Genomic DNA, 25,975 nt, shown 5'->3' with positions numbered 1-25,975 from the left:
TTGATTTGTTGTAAGAGTACAGATGGTGGCTAATAATATATTTTATTATATGATGAGGGTTTATTTTTCTTTTTTTCTTGCTTTTCCTAACAGCTCTGACTTTGGTAGTAGGTTTAGATTTTTTTTCTGTATAACAAAATTATTATATTTCAATATTATGATATAATTTAATTTTTAAGAATACAGGGTTTGTGATTGTAACTGTATTTTTAATACAATGTATTTGGTACTTTTTTGACTTATAATATATATCTTCTTGTACTCTGTATTCCTTTATGCAGAAACTGATAAAAATATTGAAAGAGAAGTACATCATTACAGTAAGATTTAATGATCTCTTATTGATGGGTGGCAGTTAGATCTGTCCCAGTCCTGCACATGCTGATGGTGATACGTGACCGCTCGAAATAGAGCTGCCCTGCCCTGCCCTTTTGCTCCGGTTGGTGTCACTGCTGAGGCTGGTCATGCGCATGCGTCGTGGTGTAGCATCCTGATTTCCATGATGACGGATCGGCTCTCGGGTGAAAACGGGGCAGTTGATAAACACCATGGATAAACTTGCTGATAACACAAGTATTGTTGGCAGAATCTCAGGAGGTGTACAGAAGTGAGATAGATTAGCTGGTTGAGTGGTATCACTACAACAACTTTGCACTCAGCGTCAGTAAGACAATTAAATTGATTGTGGACTTCAGGAAGGGGAAGTTGAGGGAAGACACCAGTCTTCATTGAGGGATCAGCAGTGGAAAAACTGAGCAGTTTCAAGTTCCTGGGTGTCATTTCTGAAGATTTATTGTAACCAAGTGATGCAATTACAAGTAAGGCATGACAGCGACTGTATTTCATTAGGAGTTTGAGGGACATAGAAAAGTACAGCACAGGAACAGGCCATTCAGCCCATAGTGTTGTGCTGAACCAGCTAAAAAGCAAATCAAAAACACCCAAACACTAATCCCTCCTACCTACACCATGTCCCTATCCCTCCATCTTCCTTATATTGATGTGGCTATGCAAGCATTTCTTAAAAGCAGGTAATGTATTTGCCTCAGCGACCATACCAGGCAGTGCATCCCAGGCATCCCCAACTCTCTCAGTAAAAATCTTACCCCTTACATCACTCTTGAAGCTAACCCCTCTGACCTTCAGTCATGCCCTCTGGTATTAGATATTTCAACCCTGGAAAACAGACACTCTCTGTCCACTCTAACTATGTCCCTCATAATCTTGTAAACCTCTATCAGGTCTCCCTCTCAGCATCCAGTGCTCCAGAGAGAACAACCCACCGTCCTGCCAAAGGGTCACGACGCGAAACGTTGACTGTACTTTTTTTCCATTGACGCTGCCTGGCCTGCTGAGTTCCTCCAGCATTTTGTGTGTGTTGCCAAGTTTATCCAGACTCTAACGGTAGCACATGCTCTCTAAACCAGGCAGCATCCTAGTGAACCTGTTCTGCACCCTCTCCAAAATCTCAACTTACTTTGTCTAGTGGGCAACCAGAGTTTAATAAAGTTGCAACATAACCTCTTGACTTTTGAACTCAGTGCCTCAACTAATAAAAGCAAGCATTTCATAAGCCTTCTTCACCACCTTATCGACCTGTGGAACCACTTTCAAGGAGCTATGAACTTTCTGCTCAGATCTCCCTGCTCAGCAACACTGTTAAGGATCTTGCCCTTCAGTACACAGTCTTCTTGCATTTTCCTTAGTAAGGTGCAACACCTCATATTTATCTGGGTTAAACTTCATCTGCTATTTCTCTGCCCATATCTGCATCTGATCAATATCATGCTGTATTCTTTATTTGTGTTCTACACTATCCACAACTTCACCTATCTTGGTATCATCTGAAAGTTTACTAACTTACCCATCTACATTTTCATCTAGGTCATTTATATACATTACAAACAGCAGAGGTCCCAGCACAGACCACAGCGGAACTCTACAAATTATAGACCTCCAGCTCAAATAAGTCTCTTCAAACATTACCCTGTGTATTCTATGTGAAGCCAGTTCTGAATGCAAACAGCCAAAATGCAATCTATAAATTTGTTGATGATGCAATTATTGTTGGTAGAATCTCAGATGGTTATGAAAGGACATACAGAAGCGAGATATGCCAACTAATGGAGTGGTACCGCAGCAACAACCTGGCACTCAACGTCAATAAGATAAAAGTGCTGATTGTGGACTTCGGGAAGGGTAAGATGAAGGAACAGATCCCAATCATCATAGAGGGATCAGAAGTGGAGAGAGTGAGCAATTTCAAGTTCCTGGGTGTCAAGATCACTGAGGATCTAACCTGGTCCCAACATATCGATGCAGTTATAAAGAAGGCAAGACAACGACTATACCTCATTAGGAGTTTGAAGAGACAGACAGACAGACATACTTTATCGATCCTGAGGGAAGTTGGGTTTTGTTACAGTCGCACCAACCAAGAATAGTGTAGAAGTATAGCAATATAAAACCATAAATAATTAAATAATAATAAGTAAAGTATTCCAAGTGGAAATAAGTCCGTGACCAGCCTATTGGCTCAGGGTGTCTGACTCTCCGAGGGAGGAGTTGTAAAGTTTGATGGCCACAGGCAGGAATGACTTCCTATGATGCTCAGTGTTACATCTCGTTGGAATGAGTCTCTGGCTGAACGTACTCCTGTGCCTAACCAGTACATTATGAAGTGGATGGGAGACATTGTCCAAGATGGCATGCAATTTGGACAGCATCCTCTTTTCAGACACCACCGTCAGAGAGTCCAGTTCCACCCCAACAACATCACTGGACTTAGGGATGAGTTTGTTGATTCTGTTGGTGTCTGCTACCCTCAGCCTGCTGCCCCAGCACACAACAGCAAACATGATAGCACTGGCCACCACAGACTCGTAGAACATCTTCAGCATCGTCCAGCAGATGTTAAAGGATCTCAGTCTCCTCAGGAAGTAGAGACGGCTCTGACCCTTCTTGTAGACAGCCTCAGTGTTCTTTGACCAGTCCAGTTTATTGTCAATTCGTATCCCCAGGTATTTGTAATCCTCCACCAGATTTGGTATGTCAAGAAATACACTCAAAAACGTCTATATATACCATGGAGAGCATTCTGACAGGCTGCATTGCTGTCAACAAAATGTTTCAGACTCAGCCAGATCTGTCATGGGCACTACTAACCTCCCCTGCATTGCCACTAAGGATTCTTGTCACGCAGGACGTGCCCTCTTCTAATTGCTACCATCAGCAACTGGAGCAGAGCCTTTTTTTTCAGTGGTTCAGGCATAGAAAGTGTGAGTATTGGTGTATGAGCCCTACAGAAGTCTTAAAAGAGGTAGAAGTGGAGCAGATTACGGTAAGGCTGGTCTTTTTCGGCTGCACAGACGTGGAAAGTATCAGCATCAGAAGTTTGAACTCAGCTGCAATAAAAAGATAGCCTCAAGTGGAGCAGCTATTGGTAGAGTGTGCTGGTGACAGAGTGGGAAGGCTTCAGTGTGAACAGGTGGAGGCACAGTTAAAATGACGCAGGCCTTTTTTAAAAATTGCAGAGTACCACTGTGGCTGACCCACTTAACAATGAGCACTCTTGTTTGAGGGGGACGGCCTACCTGGGGGAAGCAACTGTGGCTGCATCTCTGGCACAGAGTCTGGCCCTGTGGCTCAGAAGGGCAGGGAAAGGAAGAAGGCAGCAGTGATAGTGGCCTCTATAGTTAGGAGGTCAGACAGGCGATTCTGTGGAAAGAAACATGGATGATAATTTGCCTCCCAGGTGCCAGGGAAATGTGATGTGATGTTTCTGATCACATCACAATATCCTGAACTGGGAAGGTGAACAGCCATAGGTCATGGTACATATTGGTACTAACAACATAGGCAGGGAAAGGGAGTAGGTCCTGAAAGCAGAATACAGGGAGTTAGGAAGGAAATTGAGAAGCAGAACCTCAAAGGTAGTAATCTTGGGATTACTGCCTGTGCCACGCAACAGTGAGAATAGGAATAGAGTGAGGTGGACAGTAAATGTGTGACTGAGGGACTGGAGCAGAGGGCAGGGATTCAGATTTCTGGATCATTGGGAACTCTTTTCAGACAGGCATGACCTGCACGAAAAGGACGGGTTGCACTTGAATCCGAGGGGACCAATATCCTGGCAGGGAGGTTTGCTATGCTGTTGGGGAGAGTTTAAACTAGAATTGCTGGGGGGTAGGAACTGAACTGAAGAGACGGAGGAAGGGGTGGTTGGGTCACAAAAAAAGAAAGCTTGGAGACAGTGTCAGGGAGAAGATAGGCAGGTGATAGAGAAGAGATATGCTCAGATCGATAGTTTAAGATGTGTCTATTTTAATGCAAGAAGCATCATGAACAAAGCAGATGAACTTAGAGCGTGGATCAGTACTTGGAGCTATGATGTTGTGGCCATTACAGAGATGGATGGATCAGGGGCAGGAATGGCTACTTCAAGTGCCAGGCTTCAGATGTTTCAGAAAGGACAGGGAGGGAGACAAAAGAGGTGGGGTTGTGGCACTGTAGATCAGAGATAGTGTCACGGCTGCAGAAAAGGAGGAAGTCATGGAGGGATTGTCTACTGAACCTCTGTGAGTGGAAGGTAGAAACAGGAAGAGGTTAATAACTCTACTAGGCGTTTTGTATGGACCACCTAATAGTAACAGGGACATCAAGGAGCAGAAAGGGAGTCAGATTCTGGAAAGATGTCATAATAACAGGGTTGCAAAGGTGGGAAATTTTAATTTCCCAAATATTGATTGGCATTTCCCTAGAGCAAGGGGTTTAGATGTGGTGGAGTTTGTTAGGTTTGTACAGGAAGGTTTCTTGACACAATATGTAGGTAAGCCTACAAGAGAAGAGGCTGCATTTGATCTGGTATTGGGAAATGAACCTGGTCAGGTGTCAGGTCTCTCAGTGGGAGAGCATTTTAGAAATAGTGATCACAGTTCTATCTCCTTTACAATAGCATTGGAGGGAGATAGGAAAAGACAAGTTAGGAAAGTGTTTAATTGGAGTAAGGGGAGATATGAAGCTATCAAGCAGGAACTTGGAAGCATAATTGGGAACAGCTGTTCTCAGGGAAATGTACAGCAGAAATGTGGCAAATGTTCAGGGGATATTTGTGTGGTGTTCTACATAGTATGTTCCAATGAGATAGGGAAAGGGTGGTAGGGTACAGGAGCAATGGTGTACAAAGACTGTTGAAAATCTAGTCAAGAAAAAAAAGCTTACGAAAGATTCAAAAAACTAGGTAATGATGGCCATCCAGAGGATCATAAGGCCAGCAGGAAGGAGCTTAAGAATGAAATTAGGAGAGCCAGAAGGGGGCATGAGAAGGCCTTGGCAAGCATGATTAAAGAAAACCCCAAGGCATTCTACAAGTATATGAAGACGAAGAGGATAAGATGTGAGAGAATAGGACCAATCAATTGTGACAGTGGAGAAGTATGTATGGAACTGGAGGAGATAGCAGAGGTACTTAATGAATACTTTGCTTCAGTATTCATTACAGAAAAGGATCTTGGTGATTGTAGGAATGATATACAGCAGACTGAAAAGCTTGAGCAAATAGATATTAAGAAAGTGGATGTGCTGGAGTAATTGGAAAGCATGAAGTTGGTTAAGTCTCTAGGTCCAGACAAGATGTACCCCAGGCTGCTGTGGGATGTGGGGGGGGGGATTGCTGATCCTCTGGCGATGATCTTTGAATCATCGATGAGGACAGGAGAGGTTTCAGAGGATTGAAGGGTTGCAGATATTCTTCTCTTATTCAAGAATGGGAGTAGAGATAGCCCAGGGAATTATACACTTCAGTGGTTGGTAAGTTAATAGAAAAGATACTGAGGGGAAGAATTTATGAACATTTGAAGAGGTGTAATATGATTAGTGGAGGGATGGTTTAGTAAATTTGCTGAGCGTGTTGTGGATAGTGTGGAGGGCTGTCAGATGTTACAGCAGGACATCGATAGGATGCAAAACTGGGCTCAGAAGTGGCAGATGGAGTTCAACCCAGATAAGTGTGAGGTGGTTCATTTTGGTAGGTCAAATATGATGGCAGAAAATAGCACTAATGGTAAGACTTGGCAGTGTGGAGGATCAGAGGTATTTTGGGGTCCGAGTCCATAAGACACTCAAAGCTGCTGCGCAGATTGACTCTGTGGTTAAGGAAGCATATGGTACTTTGACCTTTATCAACCATGGGATTGAGTTTAAGAGCCAAAAAGTAATGTTACAGCTTTATGGGACCCTGGTCAGATCCCACTTGGAGTCCTGTGCTCAGTTCTGGTCACCTCAGAACAGAAAGGATGTGGAAACCATAGAAAGGGTGTAGAAGAGATTTACAAGGATGTTGCCTCGATTGGGGAGCATACCTTATGAGAATAGGTTGAGTGAACTTGGCCTTTTCTCCTTGGAGTGGGAGAGGATGAGAGGTGACCTGATAGAAGTGTATACTGCTCATTGCTAATGGAGTTTGTGACTGTTAGATGCAGACCATTTTATTTAGCACAAGAATTCACTACACACCTTATAGTCAGGGTGTACATTCCCCCTAGTGCTAATGCTAAGGAGGCGCTCTGTGAACTGTATGATGCTATTAGCAATTAGCAGAATGCACACCCTGATGGACTGTTCATTGTCACCGGAGATTTTAACCACGTGAACCACAAGTCAGTGCTCCCCAAATTCCATCAGTATGTGAACTTTGCAACGAGAGGGGAGAACGCATTGGACCTTGTTTATACAAACATCCCTGATGCATACTGGGCAGAGCCCCGCCCCCACCTTGGTTACTCAGAGCACATCTCTGTTATGCTAATCCCAGCATACAGACCACTTTTCAGATGCTCCAGACCAGTTCAGAAGCAGGTGAAAATCTGGCCAGCAGGAGCCATCTCTGCTCTTCAAGAATGCTTTAGAGCACACTGACTGGCACATGTTCAGGGAGGCTGCAACCAATGGCGACTCTACCAACTTAAAGGAGTACACAGCATCAGTGACTAGCTACATTAGCAAGCGCATCAATGATGTCACTGTGTCCAAGACCATCACTACACGCGCTAACCAGAAACCATAAATGATTGCAGAGGTGAGTGCGCTGCTGAGGACCTGTGACTTTTCCTTCAGAGCAGGCGACAAGGCAGCCCTAACAACAGCAAGGGCCAATCTGTCCCGGGCCATCAGAGGCAAAGAGTGCACACGCCCAGCAAATCCACAGCCACTTCCACGACAGTGGTGACACGCAGCGCATATGGAAGGGAATTCAGGACATCACCAACTACAGGACAACATCACCTGCCTGTGCTGGTGATGCCTCCTTCCCAGATGCAACTTCTACGCTCGTTTCGAGGCAGAAAATGACTTGTTGGCGAGGAAGACCACTCCTCCTCCCAATGACCAGCTGCTGTGTCTTACCGTGGTTGATGTGAGGAAACTTCTATGCAGGGTCAACCCACGAAAGACTGCTGGACCACACAATATTATATAACCATATAACAATTACAGCACGGAAACAGGCCATCTTGGCCCTCTAGTCCGTGCCAAACGCTTACTCTCACCTAGTCCCACCGACCTGCACTCAGCCCATAACCCTCCATTCCTTTCCTGTCCATATACCTACCCAATTTTACTTTAAATGACAATATTGAACCTGCCTCTACCACTTCTACTGGAAGCTTGTTCCACACAGCTCCCACTCTCTGAGTAAAGAAATTCCCCCTCATGTTACCCCTAAACTTTTGCCCCCAACTCTCAACTTATATCCTCTTGTTTGAATCTCCCCTACTCTCAATGGAAAAAGCCTATCCATGTTAACTCTATCTATCCCTCTCATAATTTTAAATGCCTCTATCAAGTCCCCCCTCAACCTTCTATGCTCCAAAGAATAAAGACTTGTTCAACCTTTCTCTGTAACTTAAGTGCTGAAACCCAGGTAACATTCTAGTAAATCTTCTCCGTACTCTCTCTATTTTGTTGACATCTTTCCTATAATTCGGTGACCAGAGCTGTACACAATACTCCAAATTTGGCCTTACCAATGCCTTGTACAATTTCAACATTACATCCCAACTTCTATACTCAATCCTCTGATTTATAAAGGCCAGCATACCTGATTCACTGTCAATTACTCCAAAAGTCTGGAAGTAGAGTAAATACTGAAAGGCTATTATTAACAATAAAATGGATCCAGGTCCATGCTGTATGTCTGTCTTGGACTGTGGGAGGAGCAGTGATACAATCGCCTTTATTCAGAGGTCTGTGGGAGGAGCCACAGGAGCAGTCAGCAGAGGAATGTGTCCAGGCATGTCCAGACAATTAACCCAGTTACAACCTATATACGTGGTTTACCACATCCACCCCTCCTTTTTAAAAAAGAGAGTCCCACGGGGTGAAGTGACTGACAATATTTAAAACAAGTATATTATCAGGTTAAGTCTATCAGGCGGTCAGAGTCCGTTGCTGCAATCTACGTAGCACCAGTGGTGATTGCACCGGTGACGGTGTTTGTGCTGGCTCCGGCCGGACTTGAGGTGCCAGCACGTTAGGCATCGATAATCCCTCTTGTGAGTGTTTCGCGCCTGGTATGGGAGTGTCGTGTAATGTCTGTGTAGGGCTTGGAGGTCACGGTGTCTCGTGGGTATATATATCAGTGGGTACGGGGTTCATAGTTACCATGGAGTGTTCAGGGTAGAGGTCTGGTGCTCCTGCAGGCGCCAGGTTGCGGATGGAGACCGTGTCCTCCTGCCCATCAGGTAAAACCACGTAGGCATACTGGGGGTTCGCATGAATTAGGTGAACCCTCTAGACCATCGGGGGGTATTTATTGCTCCTTGCATCTTTCTGGAGCAGCACTGGCCCCGGGGACATCAGCCAAGCTGGTAGGGTGGTCCCGGTGGTCGACTTACTGGGAAAAGAAAAGAGTCGCTCATGAGGGGTGGCATTGGTGGACGTGCATAACAGGGAGCGGATGGAGTGGAGTGCTTTGGGAAGGACCTCCTGCCAGTGAGAGACCGGCAATCCCTTAGACCTAAGGGCTAAGAATGTGGCCTTCCATACTGTGGCATTCTCCCCTTCCACCTGTCCATTCCCCCAGGGATTATAGCTTGTGGTCCTACTAGTAGCAATACCCCTAGCCAGCAGGTATTGGCACAGCTCGTCACTCATAAACAAGGACCCTCTGTCACTGTGGACATAGCAGGGATATCCGAACAGAGTGAAGAGCTTGCGCAGGACTTTTATAACTGACATGATAGTGGTATCGGGGCAGGGGATGGCGAAGGGGAACCGCGAGTACTCATCGATTATGTTAAGAAAGTACACATTACGGTCAGTGGAGGGAAGGGGGCCCTTAAAATCGACACTCAGTCGCTCAAAGGGGCGGGTGGCCTTGATAAGTTGTGCCTTTTCAGGTCGGTAGAAGTGCGGTTTGCACTCTGCGCAGACTTGGCAGTCCCTGGTCATCATCCTGATTTCCTCAATGGAGTAAGGCAGGTTCCGGGCTTTCACCAAGTGGAAAAACCCGGTGACTCCCGGGTGGCAAAGATCTGCATGTAGGGCATATAGCCGGTCGATCTGCGCGCTGGCACACATTCCCTGGGATAGGGCATCGGAGGGCTCATTGAACTTCCCAGGCCTGTACATGATGTCATAGTTGTAGGTGGAGAGTTTGATTCTCCACCTCAAAATTTTATCATTTTTGATTTTGTCCCACTGTTGGTTGCTAAACATGAGCGTGACTGAGCGCTGGTCAGTCAGCAGGGTGAACTTTTTGCCGGCGAGATAGTGCCCAGTGCCTAATAGCTTCCACTATGGCCTGGGCTTCTTTCTTCACCGCGGAGTGCTGAATTTCAGGGCCTCGAAGGGTACGGGAGAAGAATGTCACCGGTCTTCCAGCCTGGTTGAGGGTAGCAGCCAGCACAAAGTCGGAGGCGTCACTCTCTACTTGGAAGGGAATGGTCTCGTCCACCGCATGCGTTGCTGCTTTGGCAATGTCCCCTTTAATGTGGCTGAAGGCCACATGGGCCTCGGCTGAGAGGGGAAATGTGGTGGACTTGACCAGGGGGTGGGCCTTGTCTGCATAGTTAGGGACCCATTGGGCATAATATGAAAAGAAGCCCAGGCACCTTTTGAGGGCTCTGAGGGTGTTGGGAAGAGAGAGTTTCAACAGAGGGCGCATATGGTCGGGGTCAGGGCCAATGACTCCGTTCTCCACAACACACCCAAGGATAGCAAGTTTGGTGGTTCCGAACACACACTTGTCCTTGTTATAAGTAAGATTGAAAGCTTTGGCTGCTTGAAAAAATTTTCGGAGGTTGTTGTCTTGATCCTGCTGGTTGTGACTGCAGATGGTGATGTTATCCAGATATGGGAATGTGGCCTTCAGTTGGCACTGGTCCACCATCCAGTCCATTTCCCTCTGGAAGACAGATACACCACTCGTGACACTGAAGGGGACGTGCAGGAAGTGATAAAGCCTGCCGTCCGCCTCAAAGGCGGTGTAAGGGCAGTCCTCTGGGCGGATGGGGAGCTGATTTCTACAGTTATATTAATAGCAAAAGGATAGTGAGGGATAAAATTGGTCCCTTAGAGAATCAGAGTGGACAACTACGTGTGGAGCCGAAAGAGATAGGGGAGATTTTGAACAATTTCTTTTCTTCGGTATTCACTAAGGAGAAGAATATTGAATTATGTAAGGTAAGGGAAACAAGTAGGGAAGTTATGGAATCTATGACGGTTAAAGAGGAGGAAGTACTGGCACTTTTAAGGAATATACAAGTGGATAAATCTTCGGATCCTGACAGGATATTCCCTAAAACCTTGAGGGAAGTTAGTGTAGAAATAGCAGGGGCTCTGACAGAAATATTTCAAATGTCATTAGAAATGGGGATGGTGCCGGAGGATTGGCATATTGCTCATGTGGTTCCATTGTTTAAAAAGGGTTCTAAGAGTGAACCTAGCAATTATCAGCCTGTAAGTTTGACATCAGTGGTGGGTAAATTAATGGAAAGTATTCTTAGAGATGGTGAAAATAATTATCTGGATAGACAGGGTCTGATTAAGAACAGTCAGCATGGATTTGTGCGTGGAAGATCATGTTTGACAAATCTTATTGAATTTTTTGAAGAGGTTACGAGGAAAGTTGATGAGGGTAAAGCAGTGGATATTGCCTATATGGACTTCAATAAGGCTTTTGACAAGGTTCCGCATGGAAGGTTAGTTAGGAAGGTTCAATTGTTAGGTATTAATATTGAAGTAGTCAAATGGATTCAACAATGGCTGGATGGGAGATGCCAGAGAGTAGTGGTGGATAACTGTTTGTCAGGTTGGAGGCCGGTGACTAGTGGTGTGCCTCAGGGATTTGTACTGGGTCCAATGTTGTTTGTCATATACTTTAACGATCTGGATAATGGGGTGGTAAATTGGATTAATAAGTATGCAGATGATACTAAGGTAGGTGGCATTGTGGATAATGAAGTAGATTTTCTAAGCTTGCAGAGAGATTTAGACCAGTTAGAAGAGTTGGCTGAAAGATGGCAGATGGAGTTTAATGCTGATAAGTGTGAGGTGCTACATTTTGGTAGGAATAATCCAAATAGGACGTACATGGTAAATGGTAGGGAATTTAAGAATGCAGTAGAACAGAGTGATCTAGGAATAATGGTGCATAGTTCCCTGAAAGTGGAATCTCATGTGGATAGGGTGGTGAAGAAAGCTTTTGGTATGCTGGCCTTTATAAATCAGAGCATTGAGTATAGGAGTTGGGATGTAATGTTAATAATGTACAAGGCATTGGTAAGGCCAAATTTGGAGTACTGTGTACAGTTCTGGTCACCGAATTATAGGAAAGATGTCAACAAAATAGAGAGAGTACAGAGGAGATTTACTAGAATGTTACCCGGGTTTCAGCATCTAAGTTAGAGAGCAAGGTTGAACAAGTTAGATCTTTATTCTTTGGAGCGTAGAAGGTTGAGGGGGGAACTTGATAGAGGTATTTAAAATTATGAGGGGGATAGACAGAGTTGACATGGATAGGCTTTTTCCACTGAGAGGAGGGGAGATTCAAACAAGAGGACATGAGTTGAGAGTTAGGGGGCAAAAGTTTAAGGGTAACACGAGGGGGAATTTCTTTACTCAGAGAGTGGTAGCTGTGTGGAACGAGTTTCCATTAGAAGTGGTAGAGGCAGGTTCGGTATTGTCATTTAAAGTAAAATTGGATAGGTATATGGACAGGAAAGGAATGGACGTTTATGGTCTGAGTGCAGGCCAGTGGGTCTAGGTGAGAGTAAGCGTTCAGCACGGATTAGAAGGGCCGAGATGGCCTGTTTCCGTGCTGTAATGGTTATATGGTTATATGATGGTAAGTGGATCTTAGGTCTATGGTCAAGTACACCTTGTACTGAGCTATCTGATTGACCATATCCGTGATGCAGGGTAGAGAGTACACGTCAAGCTGCGTGTACCTATTGATGGTCTGGCTATAGTCCATGACCATCCTATTTTCTCCCCATTCTGAACAACAACCACCTGGGCCCTCCAAGGACTTGTACTTGCCTCAATGATCCCTTCCCTGAGCAGCCGCTGCACCTCCAACTTAATGAAGGCTCTGTCCCTCGCGCTGTACCTCCTGCTTTTAGTTGCCACAGGTTTACAGTTGGAGGTCCGGTTGACAAACAGCGGTGGAGGAGGGATCTTGAGGGTGGAGAGGCTGCAATTGGTGTCCGTAGTGCAGCTGCTGGCATGATGTTGGGTGGGATGTGCGGGTCGGTGTGTGAGGGTGGTCAATAGTGGGATATATGACGTATTCCTACAGAACTGAGGATTTCTGACAGTGATTGGTGGGAGGAGCCCGTCATACTCCATTGTCATGCTTTTCAGGTGGCTCTGGATGTCGAGCCCCAATATCACAGGGGCACACAGTTGAGGCATGACCAGTAATGTAAAGTCTCGATATTCTGTGCCCTGACCACTAACGTCGCTACACAAACCCCCCCCCCCCCCCCCCGGATGTCTGTTATATGCGACCCAGAAACCATGGCGACCCTCTGGCTTACCGGCCGTGTCACGAGTCCGCAACGCTGCACCGTGTCCGGGTGGATAAAACTCTCTGTGCTGCCCGTGTCAAACACGCAGCTTGTCCTGCGCCCCTCCACCAGAAAGACCCTTCTTTCTGCAGCTGGAGCTGGTAGCTTCTCGGGCCGGGCGGTGTTTCCGGGGGTGCTTCTCAAGTCTGCAGAAGTAACACTTAGTGGACTCGCAACTGGCAGCAGCCGTGGTCGATTCGCCGGCGGGTTGCTGGTTCTGCGGCATCCACGAGGCCGTCGGGAAATTGCGTGCCTGGAGAGTGTCAGAGTTGTGCAGAGCAGCCTCCAGCTTGTCAGTCAGCTCAATCGCCGAACGTAAGATAAGATCAGCGTGTTCCTGCAGCTGCTGGCGCACATACACTGACCTGGTCCCCGTGACAAAGGCGTCTCTTACTAGGAGCTCCGCATGCTGTTCGACCTTCAGCCCCCAGTAATCACAGGCCCACACAAGTGTCTGTAGGGCCTGGACAAACTCCACGCTCGACCCTCCAGGCGGCTGTTGCTGTGTTGCTAAGTGATGTCATGCATAGACGGTATTTACAGGCTGCAGGCATTGCATTCTGAGGACGCTCATCGCGCCGTTGTAACTCAGCTGGTCTCTAACCATCGAGTAGACCCGTGGACTGACTCTGGAGAGGAGAACTCTGCGCTTTGCAGCAGACTCGGTCACTTCAATCTCCTCCAGTATGATTCGAAGCAGGCTTGCCAGAGTTCGAAAGCGTTTCCGGCCTCAAGTGTTTGTGGGTCGAGGTCTATCTTGTCGGGTCTCTGGACATGCTCAATGCCTTAAAATTTCTGTTAATAAAATTGATGCACTATCAATTACTCCAAAAGACTGGAAGTAGAGTAAATATTGAAAGGCTATTATTAACAATAAAATGGATCCAGGTCCATGCTGTTTGTCTGTCTTGGACTGTGGGAGGAGCAGTGATATAATCACCTTTATTCAGGGGTCTGTGGGAGGAGCCACAGGACCAGTCAGCAGAGGAATGTGCCCAGGCATGTCCAGATAGATAACCTAGTTACAACCTATATACATGATTTACCACAATACCAGAACTAAACTAAAAAGGCAATACGGGGAGAAAAAGTTAGGTACAAACGCAAGCTAGCCAGGAATATAAAGGAGGATAGCAAAGGCTTTTTTAGGTATGTGAATAGAAAGAAGATAGTTAAGAACAATGTTGGGCCCTTGAAGAATGAATTGAGTGAAATTGTTATGGGAAACAGAGAAATGGCAGAAGAATTTAATCAGTACTTTAGATCTGTCTTCACTAAGGAAGACACAAGCAATCTCCCAGATGCATGGATGGGCCAAGGACATAGGGTAACAGAGGAAATGAAACAGATTGACAATAGGAAGGAAACGGTGATGGGTAGATTGATGGGACTGATGGCTGACAAATCCCCAGGTCCAGATGGTCTGCATCCTAGGGTACCAAAGGAGGTGGTCCTGGAAATTGTGGATGCATTGGTAATCATTTTCCAATGTTCCTTAGATTCAGGATCAGTTCCTGAGGATTGGAGAATGGCTAATGTTATCCCACTTTTTAAGTAGGGAGGGAGGGAGAAAACAGGGAACTATCGTCCGTCAGCCTAACATCAGTAGTGGGGAAGATGCTAGAGTCCATTATTAAAGATGAAATAGTGGCATATCTAGATAGCAGTGATAGGATTGGGCCGAGCCAGCATGGATTTACCAAGGGCAAATCATGCTTGACTAATCTATTGGAGTTTTTCGAGGATGTAACCAGGAAGTTAGACAAGGGAGATCCAGTGGATGTAGTGTACCTCGCTTTTCAGAAGGCATTTGATAAGGCCCCACATAGTAGATTGGTGGGTAAAATCAAAGCTCGTGGCATTGGGGGGAAGACATTGACATGGATAGAAAACTGGTTGGCAGATAGAAAGCAAAGGGTAGCGGTGAATGGGTGTTTCTCAGAATGGCGGGTGGTGACTAGTGGGGTGCCACAGGGCTCGGTATTGGGACCACAGCTGTTTACGATTTATGTCAACGATTTAGATGAAGGCATTGAGAATAACATCAGCAAGTTTGCTGATGATACTAAGCTGGGTGGCAGTGTGACGTGATGAGGATGTTAGGAATATTCAGGGTGACTTGGATAGGCTGGGTGAGTGGGCAGATACTTGGCAGATGACGTTTAATGTGAATAAGTGTGAGGTTATCCACTTTAGGAGTAAGAACAGGAAGGCAGATTATTATCTGAACGGTGTAAAGTTAGGTAAGGGAGTAATACAAAGAGATCTAGGAGTCCTTGTTCATCAGTCACTGAAGGTGAATGAGCAAGTGCAGCAGGCAGTGAAGAAGGCTATTGGAATGTTGGCCTTTATTACAAAGGGAATTGAGTACAAGAGCAAGGAAATCCTCTTGCATTTGTACAGGGCTCTGGTGAGACCACACCTGGAGTATTGTGTACAGTTTTGGTCTCCAGGGTTAAGGAAGGACATCCTGGCTGTAGAGGAAGTGCAGCATAGATTCACAAGGTTAATTCCTGGGATGTCCAGACTGTCTTACGCAGAGAGGTTAGAGAGATTGGGCTTGTACACGCTGGAATTAAGGAGATTGAGAGGGGATCTGATTGCAACATATAAGATTATTAAGGGATTGGAGAAGATAAAGGCAGGAAATATGTTCCAGATGCTGGGAGAGTACCAGAGGGCATGGTTTGAGAATAAGGGGTAGGTCATTTAGGACAGAGTTAAGGAAAAACTTCTTCTCCCAGAGAGTTGTGGGGGTCTGGAATGCACTGCCTCAGAAGGCAGTGGAGGCCAATTCTCTGGATGCTTTCAATAAGGAGCTAGATAGGTATCTTATGGATAGGGGAATCAAGGGATATGGGGACAAGGCAGGAACTGAGTATTGATAGTAGATGATCAGCCATGATCTCAGAATGGCGATGCAGGCTCGAAGGACCGAATGGACTACTTCTGCACCTATTGTCTATTGTCTATCTTCTTTAAGCTTTTCTAATTTCTTTCTTAAGATTCTTTTTACATTCTTTATATTCCTTGAGCACCGCATTTAATCGATGCTGCCTATATTTATTGTAGATCTCTCTCTTTTTCCAAACCAAGTTTCCAATATCCCTTGAAAACCATGGCTCTCTCAAACTTTTAACCTTTCCTTTCAACCTAACAGGAACATAAAGGTTCTGTACCCTCAAAATTTCACCTTTAAATGACCTCAATTTCTGTATTACATCCTTCCCGTTAAACAAGTTCCTGGCAGAGTGCTCAGAGGATGTGAAGATCAGCTGGCAGATGTTCTCACTGACACCTTCAACATCTCCTAGAGCAACGCCACCATTCCAACGTGCTTCAAGGCCGCCACCATTGTTCCCGTGCCAAAGAAGTTTTCAGCGTCCTGCCTCAATGACTACCATCCCATTGCACTCACATCCATCATCATGAAGTGTTTCGAGAGGCTCTTCATGAGGCAATAAAGACCCTGCTGCCCCCCACACTGGAACCTCTGCAGTTCACGTATCGTCCCAACCGCTCAACAGATGACACCATCGCCACCACCCTCCACCTGGCCCTAACGCATCTGGACAAAAAAGACACATACGTTTAAATGCTGTTCATAGACTTCAGTTCAGCATTCAACACAATCATTCCTCAGCACCTGATTGGAAAGCTGAAACTGCTGGGCCTGAACACCTCCCTATGCATCTAGATCCTAGACTTCCTGACTGGGAGTCCTCAGTCAGTCTGGATCGGGAGCAGCATCTCCAACACCTTCACACTATCGGACAACATCACCTGCCTGTGCTGGTGATGCCTCCTTCCCAGATGCGTTGAACAACTTCTACACTCGTTTCGAGGCAGAAAATGACGTGTTGGCAAGGAAGACCACTCCACATGGGCCCCCCCAGTGCTGTGTGCTCAGTCCACTGCTGTTCACTCTGCTGACCCACAACTGTGCTGCAACACACAGCTCGCATCACATCATCAAGTTTACCGATGACACGACCGTGGTGGGTCTCTTCAGCAAGAACAACGAGTCAGCATACAGAGAGGAAGTGCAGTGGCTAACAGACTGGTGCAGAGACAACAACCTGTCTCTTAATGTGAACAAAATAAAAGAGATGGTTGTTGACTTCAGGAGGGCACAGAGCAACCACTCTCAGCTGAACATCAACGGCTCTTCCGTTGAGATAGTTAAGAGCACTAAATTTCTTGGTGTTTACCTGGCAGAGAATCTCACCTGGTCCCTCAACACCAGCTCCACAGCCAAGAAAGCCCAGCAAGAAAGTCTCTACTTTCTGTGAAGACTGAGGAAAGTCCATCTTCCACCCCCCCATCCTCATCACATTCTACAGGGGTTGTATTTAGAGCATCCTGAGCAGCTGCATCACTGCCTGGTTTGGAAATTGCACCATCTCAGATTGCAAGACCCTGCAGCAGATAGTGAGGTCAGCTGAGAAGATCATCAGGGTCTCTCTTTCCGCCATCACGGATATTTACACTACATGCTGCACCCATAAAGCTAACAGTATTGTAAAGTACCCCATGCACCCTTCATACAAACTCCTCTCCCTCCTGCCATCTGGCAAAAAGTACCGAAGCATTCAAGCTCTCATGACTAGACTGTGCAACAGTTTCTTCCCCGAAGCCATCAGACTCCTCAATACTCAGAGTTTAGACTGACTTTGTAATTTGTCCTCTACTGTTCTTATTGTATTGTTTATTAATTATTGTACTGCCCTGCATTGTTTTGTGCACTTTATGCAGTCCTGTGCAGATCTGTAGTCTAGTGCAGTTTTTATGTTGTTTTATGTAGTCTAGCGTAGCCTTGTGCTGTCTCACATAGTCTAGTGTAGTTTTGTGTTGTTTCATGTAGCACCACGGTCCTGGAGAAATGTTGTTTCATTTTTACTGTGTACTGTACCAGCAGTTGATAGTCGAAATGACAATAAAAGCAACTTGACTTGACTTGATAAGATGATGAGAGGCATTATCAAAGACATTTTTGAAGAGGTGGTCACACCCATAATGCAGGCTTCAGACAGTTGATGGGAGACCACCAGGAGAGATAAGGGGATTGTGGGGTTCCCAGGTGGCCATCCATTCTCCGCTGCAACAACTATTCTGATTTGGATGACCCATCAGAACATGGCAGCAGCAGCCAGCCCACTGGCACTATGGCCAGCTCTGAGGATTTAACAGGGAAGCATAAAGTCAGGCAGTGCAGTAGTTAGTGAAGACTCGATAGTTAGGGGGACAGAAAGGAGATTCTGTAGCCACCAAAGAGACACAAGAGTGGTGTGTTGCCTCCCAATGCTCAGGTCCATGATGTATTGGACAGGCTACAGGATATTCTCAAGGAGACGAGTGAAGAGCCAGAGGTCGTGGTGCATATTGACACCAATGACAGAGACAGAAAAAGGGAAGAGGTCCTACACAGTGAGTATATAGAGTTAGAAACATAGAAAACCTACAACACGATACAGGCCCTTCGGCCCACAAAGTTGTGCCGAACATATCCATACCTTAGAAATTACTAGGCTTACCCACAACCCTGTATTTTTCTAAGCTCCATGTACCTATCCAACAGTCTCATAAAAGACCCTATCATATCCGCTTCCACCACCGTTACCAGCAGCACATTCCATGCACTCACCACTCTCTGCATAAAATTCACCCCTGACATCTCCTCTGTACCTACTCCCCAGCACCTTAAACATGTTCCTCTTTTGGCAACCATTTCAGCCCTGGGAAAAAGCCTCTGACTATCCACATGATCAATGCCTCTCATCATCTTATACACCTCTATCAGGTCACCTCTTAACCTTCGTCACTCCAAGGAGAAAAGGCAAGTTCACTCAACCTGTTTTCATAAGACATGCTCCCCAATCCAGGCAACATCCTTGTAAATCTCCTCTACACCCTTTCTATGGTTTCCACATCCTTCCTGTAGTGAGGCGACCAAAACTGAGCACAGTACTCCAAGTGGGGTCTGACCAGGGTCCTATATAGCTGCAACATTACCTCTCAGCTCCTAAATTCAATTCCACGATTAATGAATGCCAATACACCGTATGCCTTCTTAACCACAGAGTCAAATTTTGCTGCTGCTTTGAGCATCCTATGGACTCAGATCCCAAGATCCCTCTGATCCTTCACACTGCCAAGAGTCTTACCATTAATACTATATTCTGCCATCATATTTGACCTACCAAAATGAACCACTTCACACTTATTTGGGTTGAACTCCATCTGCCACTTCTCAGCCCAGTTTTGCATCCTATCAATGTCCCGCTGTAACCTCTGACAGCCCTCCACACTATCCACAACACCCCCAACCTTTGTGTCATCATCAAACTTACTAACCCATCCCTCCACTTCCTCATCCAGGTCATTTATCAAAATAACAAAGAGTAAGGAAGGTTCCCAGAACAGATCCCTGTGGCACACCACTAGTCACTGACCTCCGTGCAGAATATCACCTGTCCATTACCACTCTTTGCCTTCTGTGGGCAAGCTAGTTCTGGATGCACAAAACAATGAGCCCTTGGATCCCATGCCTCCTTACTTTCTCAATACACTAAGAATTGAGTGTATTAAGGGAAACGTTCCAACGTGCTTCAAGGCCGCCACCATCGTCCCCGTGCCAAAGATGTCTTCAGTGTCTTGCTTCAATGACTACTGTCCTGTTGCACTCACATCCATCATCATGAAGTGTTTCGAGAGGCTCGTCATGAGGCAGATCAAGACCCTGCTGCCCCCTTCACTGGACCCCCTGCAATTCATGTGCCGTCCCACCTGTTCAACAGACAACGCCTTTGCCATTACCCTGCACCTGGCCCTAACCCAACTGGACATAAAAGACACATACGTTTGAATGCTGTTCATAAACTTCAGTTCAGCATTCAACACAATCATTCCTCAGAAACTGATTGGAAAGCTGAGCCTACTGGGCCTGAACACCTCCCTATGCATCTGGATCCTAGACTTCCTCACTGGGAGACCTCAGTCAGTCCGGATCGGGAGCAGCATCTCCAACACCATCACACTGAGCACGGGGGCCCCCCCAGTGCTGTGTGCTCAGTCCACTGCTGTTCACTCTGCTGACCCACGACTGTGCTGCAAAACACAGCTCGAACCACATCATCAAGTTCGCTGATGACACGACCGTGCTGGGTCTCATCAACAAGAACGACAAGTCAGCTTACAGAGAGGAGGTGCAGCAGCTAACAGACTGGTGCAGAGCCAACAATCCGTCTCTGAATGTGAACAAAACAAAAGAGATGGTTGTTGACTTCATTTGGGCATGGAGTGACCACTCCCCACTGAACATCAACGGCTCCTCGGTAGAGATCGTTAAGAGCACCAAATTTCTTGGTGTTCACCTGGCGGAGGATCTCACCTGGTCCCTCAACACCAGCTCCATAGCAAAGAAAGCCCAGCAGCGTCTCTACTTTCTGCGAAGTCTGAGGAAAGTCCATCTCCCAACCCCCATCCTCATCACATTCTACAGGGTTGTATTGAGAGCATCCTGAGCAGCTGCATCACTGCCTGGTTCAGAAATTGCACCATCTCGGATCGCAAGATAGTGAGGTCAGCTGAGAAGATCATCAGGGTCTATCTTCCCGCCATCACAGACATTTACACTACACGCTGCATCCGCAAAGCAAACATCAATATGAAGGACCCCATGCACCCCTCATACGATCTCTTCTCCCTCCTGCCATCTGGGAAAAGGCTCTGAAACATTTGGGCTCTCAGGACCAGACTATGTAACTGTTTCTTCCCTTAAGCTATCAGACTTCTCAATACCTAGAGCCTGGACTGACACCTTGAACTGTTGTCCTGTTTATTATTTATTGTAATGCCTGCACTGTTTTGTGCACTTTATGCAGTCCTGGGTAGGTCTGTAGTCTAGTTTAGTTGTTGTGTGTTGTTTTTTTTCTGTGTTTTTTTTTACATAGTTCAGTCTAGTTTTTGTACCGTGTCATGTAACACCATGGTCCTGAAAAACGTTGTCTCATTTTTACTGTGTACTGTACCAGCAGTTATGGTCAAAATGACTTGACTTGAATATCTGTTTCCCAGGGATGAAATGTTTAAAACCAGATCACATGCATTGAAGGAAGGTTTGAGAGGGTAGATGAAAGGGGAATATGAGGGGTAAGTTTTTTACTTTGAGAATTGTGGATGCACTGCCTGGTATAACGATAGTGGCAAATTCATTAGAGACTTTTAAGAGACATTTTGGATAGGCACATGGATGTAAGGAGGGATATGGACATGGTGTAGCTGGGAGAAATTAATGTTTGGATGTTTTTGATTTACTTTTTAGCTGGTTCTGCACAACACTGTGGGCCAAATAGCCTGTTCCTTTGCTTTACTGTTCTATGTAAGACACACACTTAATGTTTCAGGAACAGCGTCTTCCTCTCCACCATTGGATTTCTGAACAGACAGTGAACCAACGCATGAAGAGTACTTCTCTACTGCTTTTTCTCTCTCTTTTTGCCTTGCCTTCCTTTACTGCCCGTTACTGCAACCATTTCAGGCAATAATGAATGTCCTCTATCTTTGTTTGTTTTCAGAGCTTCCTTTCTCCTGTCTCAGTTTTCACTACGGTCAGCCATGTGAGACCTGGGTGGAGACCAGGAATACTGTCACACTCAGATGTAAAAGGATTCAACATTGCTGTTTTTGTAACAGCTTTGTTTTTTTTATTAAACAAAATATACGTTATTCAAAAATAAATTATATACGATAAACCATTCAATGACTTTCAATCCTTTACAACTGTTTCCATTGCTGTCTTTACATTTTCACACTTTTCGCCACCCACGTGGCACTCTGTTATTCCATATTTACATACACTTGTTTAGGGGTATACACCCCGCCCTCCCCTCAACTCCCGCGGGAGAAGAATCCTAGACTGTGGTCCTTCCCTACCGGGCCCTTGCGGTGGCTGCACCAAGTTTGAGTGCATCCCTCAGCACGTACTCTTGCAGCCGAGAATGTGCCAGTCGGCAGCATTCCCTCACGGACATCTCCGTGTGCTGGTAGACCATCGAGTTTCGGGCCGACCAAAGAGCGTCTTTGACCAAGTTGATGATCTGCCAGCAGTACCGAATATTGGTCTTGGTGTGCGTCCCCGGCAACAGCCCATAGATCAGAAAGTCCTCTGTTACGCAGCTGCTGGGGATGAATCTTGACACTGTCCCTTCCATCCTCCTCCACACCTTCTCGGCGAACCCACAGTGTGCAAAGAGGTGGGTCACCGACTCCTCAATAACTGCAGTCCTCCCGTGGGCAGAGGGGTGTGGAGACGACATTCCGGGCGTACAGGTCTGTAACAGGTTTGTTTTACCAGCCAGGGTTGTGAGCTTGAGCTGAACCCATCAAACCTGAAGGACTGGTGGACAACTTTTAGTCTGGCCTCTACCCTTTGACTTATTAGGTATGGGTGACCCTACCAAGAGCTAAAGTATAAAGCCCTGTCTCCAGCCAGCATAGCTCTCTGGGTCACTGAGGCATGCAAGCCTCCAAACTGTGACAATGTTGTGTTCTTCTTGGAAGTCTCCTTTTGCATTACTTATTTAAATTTTATATATACCATTTTATAATCACAATGATACAGAGTTTCTCAATGTGATTTTCCCTCTTGTTACCCAGCTATTCAATGCCAATATTCAAATGGACTGTTGACAGTACGGGGGATTCTTGCTGGACTCATCTATATCTTCCCCGTTCTGGTGTTCGCACTCCTTTATAGCATGCACAGTAAGTAAAACTCTGCCAGTTGGCAAAAATAGCCTAGATGAAGAATTCAGTGTGTGTTCTTTTGAATACTAACTGGTACAGTAAAACTTGGATAATCTGGCACATTTTCCAGACTACTGTATACTATTCCCACTCCCTTGTTAGATGCTATGCAGTATTATGATAAGGTTCTCAGTGAACCAGATAGGTTCAAAAGGAAAGGAAGACATAGGACCCCTAGTCAATTTATCACCAACAGTTTAGTAGCACCATGACTAATTTGGTCACTTTGCTCTAAAATAAGACTTTATTTTGTTTTTCTTTTTGAAACGTGTTCTTTCTTGTAACAAATATACAATTTACTTGATATGTGAATGTAATGTTCCTGGAAGTTATTCATTGCACCTATGCATTAATTTAATTGTGCATGTGACCATAATCTTTGCTTGGACTTTTAAAGAGAGGGCAGGAAACAAGCAGGGAGAATTGAGTGGAACTCTGACTAATGACCAATCAGGACATCAGAAGTCTTAGAAGAGGGGATTTCACTCAGGTCTGCTGACAGTAGAAAAAGGCAGCGATGGATTGCAGCAACGTAACTGAGTTCTGATGGTGATCAATCCACATTTGGAATTGATTAGCAACAGCAAATTAAAGGAAGGCAGGGGCAACACAGTGGACATTGTCTGAGTGGTGATCTTAAGGTCTTAACTCTTTGAGGTTTCTGCAAAAGAAGGCTTAATTCAAATAGAGCAAAAAAAGGCAAAGCTCAAGTAAAGTGTATTTTTTTCTTTACATGTGCTTAGATAGGACAGCAGAGGTGCCAGGCAGGATAGTTGAATGCTCCTCTTGCAGGATGTGGGAAGGCAGGGAGACCTCCAGTGTTCCTGATGGCTACAACTGTGAGAAGTGCTTCTAGCGGCAGCTTCTTATAGTCCACATTGAGTTGAACCTGGAACTAGATGAACTCCAGATCATTTGGGAGGGTGGAGGGGAAATAATTAGGACAAACAGAGAGGTATTTACACTCAAGGTGCAAGGCACAGGAAACTGGATGACAATCAGGATGAGGAAAGGGGCTAAGGAGCCAGTGCAGTGTACCGTTGTGGCCATCCCCCTCAATCACAGCATACCACTTTGGATACTGTTGGAGGAGGGAATATGACCTAACAGATGAAAGTCACAGCAGTTGGGTCTCTGGCACTGAGTTTGGCTCTGTGACTCAGAAGAGAAGAGTGGAGAAGAGGTACGCTGTAGTGATAGGGGATTTGTTAGTTAGGGGGGCAGATATAAGGTTCCGTGGATGAGAACGAGATTCCTGGATGATATGTTGCCTCCTGGGTGCCAAGTCCTGGGACATCTCAGATCGAGTCCGCAGCATTCTTATGTGGGAGGGTAAACAGCCAGAGGACCTAGACCATATAGGTACCAATGACACGGTTAGGATGAGTGATGAGGTTCTGAATAGGGAGTTCAGAGAGTTGAGTGCGAAGTTAAATGGCTACCACCCACCCACCAAGCATGCAGTAGTAAAGCCCCAAATAAAGAACATGATTTGCACAATCATCCAACAATTTGACATACCACAGGCATTCTGTCTTTCCTAATAAAGAAAAAAAGAAGTGTCCCCTTTCACAGCAAGAGGGGAGGCATAATAAAGTAACTTGTTGATTTACAGTGTTAAAAGTCTGTCGCACCACTTATGTTTCTGAATTCTCCGAATGGAGAATCTGCAAAAAACTCTCACCCACCAACGAGAGAAAGAAAGAGCATGAGCATGATTTGTCAAGTACAAAGCCTCCAACAGCCTCTGCTGTTCCTGAAGTTCCGTTCTCTCTCACGATGCTTCAGTCAACGGCGCCGACTTAGATTCAGCCGCAAAACCTCAGATGTTCGTCTTCTGGGCCGCACACTTGGTATTTTGAAATGTGGCTAGTTGTGAGCCCCTGAGAGCAGATCCCACCACTGCTAAGAACCAAAGGAGTCACTTTTGAGTGGCATCATAACTCTGCCTCACCTTATAACAGCAGGACTGAAGTTGACCTTGAGTCTGGTGGAATGTGTATCTTCCGCCCAGTGTGAGAGAAGAGAGAACGGGTAGGCTCTTTAATTATGTTGACTGTTTAATGAGGCAGTCAGAGGAGCTGTCCAAGGTGGTGGAGATGGTTTCTATGATGTGCTGAACTGTGTCCACAACTCTACAGTTTCTTGTGGCAATGGGCAGAGAAATTCCCATGATGCATCTGGATAGGAAGTTTCCTATGTTGTTGAGGCTCAAAGGGAACATTCAAATTTCTTTAGCATGAAAGGGAAGTTGAGGAAACAGGAAGCTAGTGAGCTTTCTTAGCTGTGGTATCAATGTGGTTGGACCAGGGTAGGTTATTGGTGATGTTCACTCAAGACAGCATGTCTCTGGCTCTCTATCTCCATCCTATATTCCAGCTCATCATTATTTGAGATGCAGGCCCCCATGATGGTGTCACCTACCAACATGTAGATGAAGTGAGAGCAGAATCTGGCCATGCAGTCAAGAGTGTACAGGGACACAGCCTTGCGGGATACGAGTGTTGAGAATATCCCTGTCCAATACAGCTGTCTTTGCCTTGAGTTAGTTTGCCTTATCTGTCAGCCTCTTGCATTAAAATAAATGCAGAAATGTTTGCTGGGACCCTGCCATTGCCATCCATAACTCTAGTTGCAAACCATTTGAATTCCCATTCCCATTCCCACACCGAGTAGTCTGTCCTCAGCCTCCTCTACTGCCAGAGTGAGGCTAAACATAAACTAGAGAAGTGGTATGTTGTATTACCCTGAGTAGTCCTGTAGAGTTTTGTGAATAAAACATGAGAGTCAATTTTGGTGCTTACCAAAAGTTGCAGCCCTTTACTTTCATTACAAACACCAAAAAAAGCAGTCCATAAGACCATAGGACATAGGAACAGAATTAGGCCATTCAGCCCATTGAGTCAGCTGAACCTTGATCCCACTCAGCCCCATACACTTGCCTTCTCACCAAAACTCTTGATGCCCTGACCGATCAGGAAATGATCAACTTCCACCTTAAATATATACGGAGAGACTTGGCTTCCACCACAGTCTGTGGCAGAGCTTTCCACAAATTTACTACTCTCTAGCTAAAAGAATTCCTCCTTACTTCTGTTCTA

The 25,975-nt window shown here is 45.7% G+C and overlaps 1 protein-coding gene across 1 annotated transcript in view; it reads left to right on the top strand.

Annotated features, from left to right (window-relative positions):
* Nucleotides 1-25,975, top strand: part of LOC140721718 (uncharacterized) — a 154,725-nt gene that overhangs the window by 97,380 nt on the left and 31,370 nt on the right. Inside the window, exon 9 of the mRNA XM_073036505.1 lies at nt 22,725-22,832. Within this exon, the coding sequence (XP_072892606.1) occupies nt 22,725-22,832 (108 nt within the window). The remainder of the gene's footprint in view (nt 1-22,724; nt 22,833-25,975) is intronic.

The sequence above is a fragment of the Hemitrygon akajei genome, chromosome 2 (genome assembly GCF_048418815.1).
Source record: "Hemitrygon akajei chromosome 2, sHemAka1.3, whole genome shotgun sequence".
In the NCBI taxonomy this organism is placed as follows: Eukaryota; Metazoa; Chordata; class Chondrichthyes; order Myliobatiformes; family Dasyatidae; genus Hemitrygon; species Hemitrygon akajei.
This window is presented reverse-complemented; position numbering and strand designations above follow the sequence as displayed.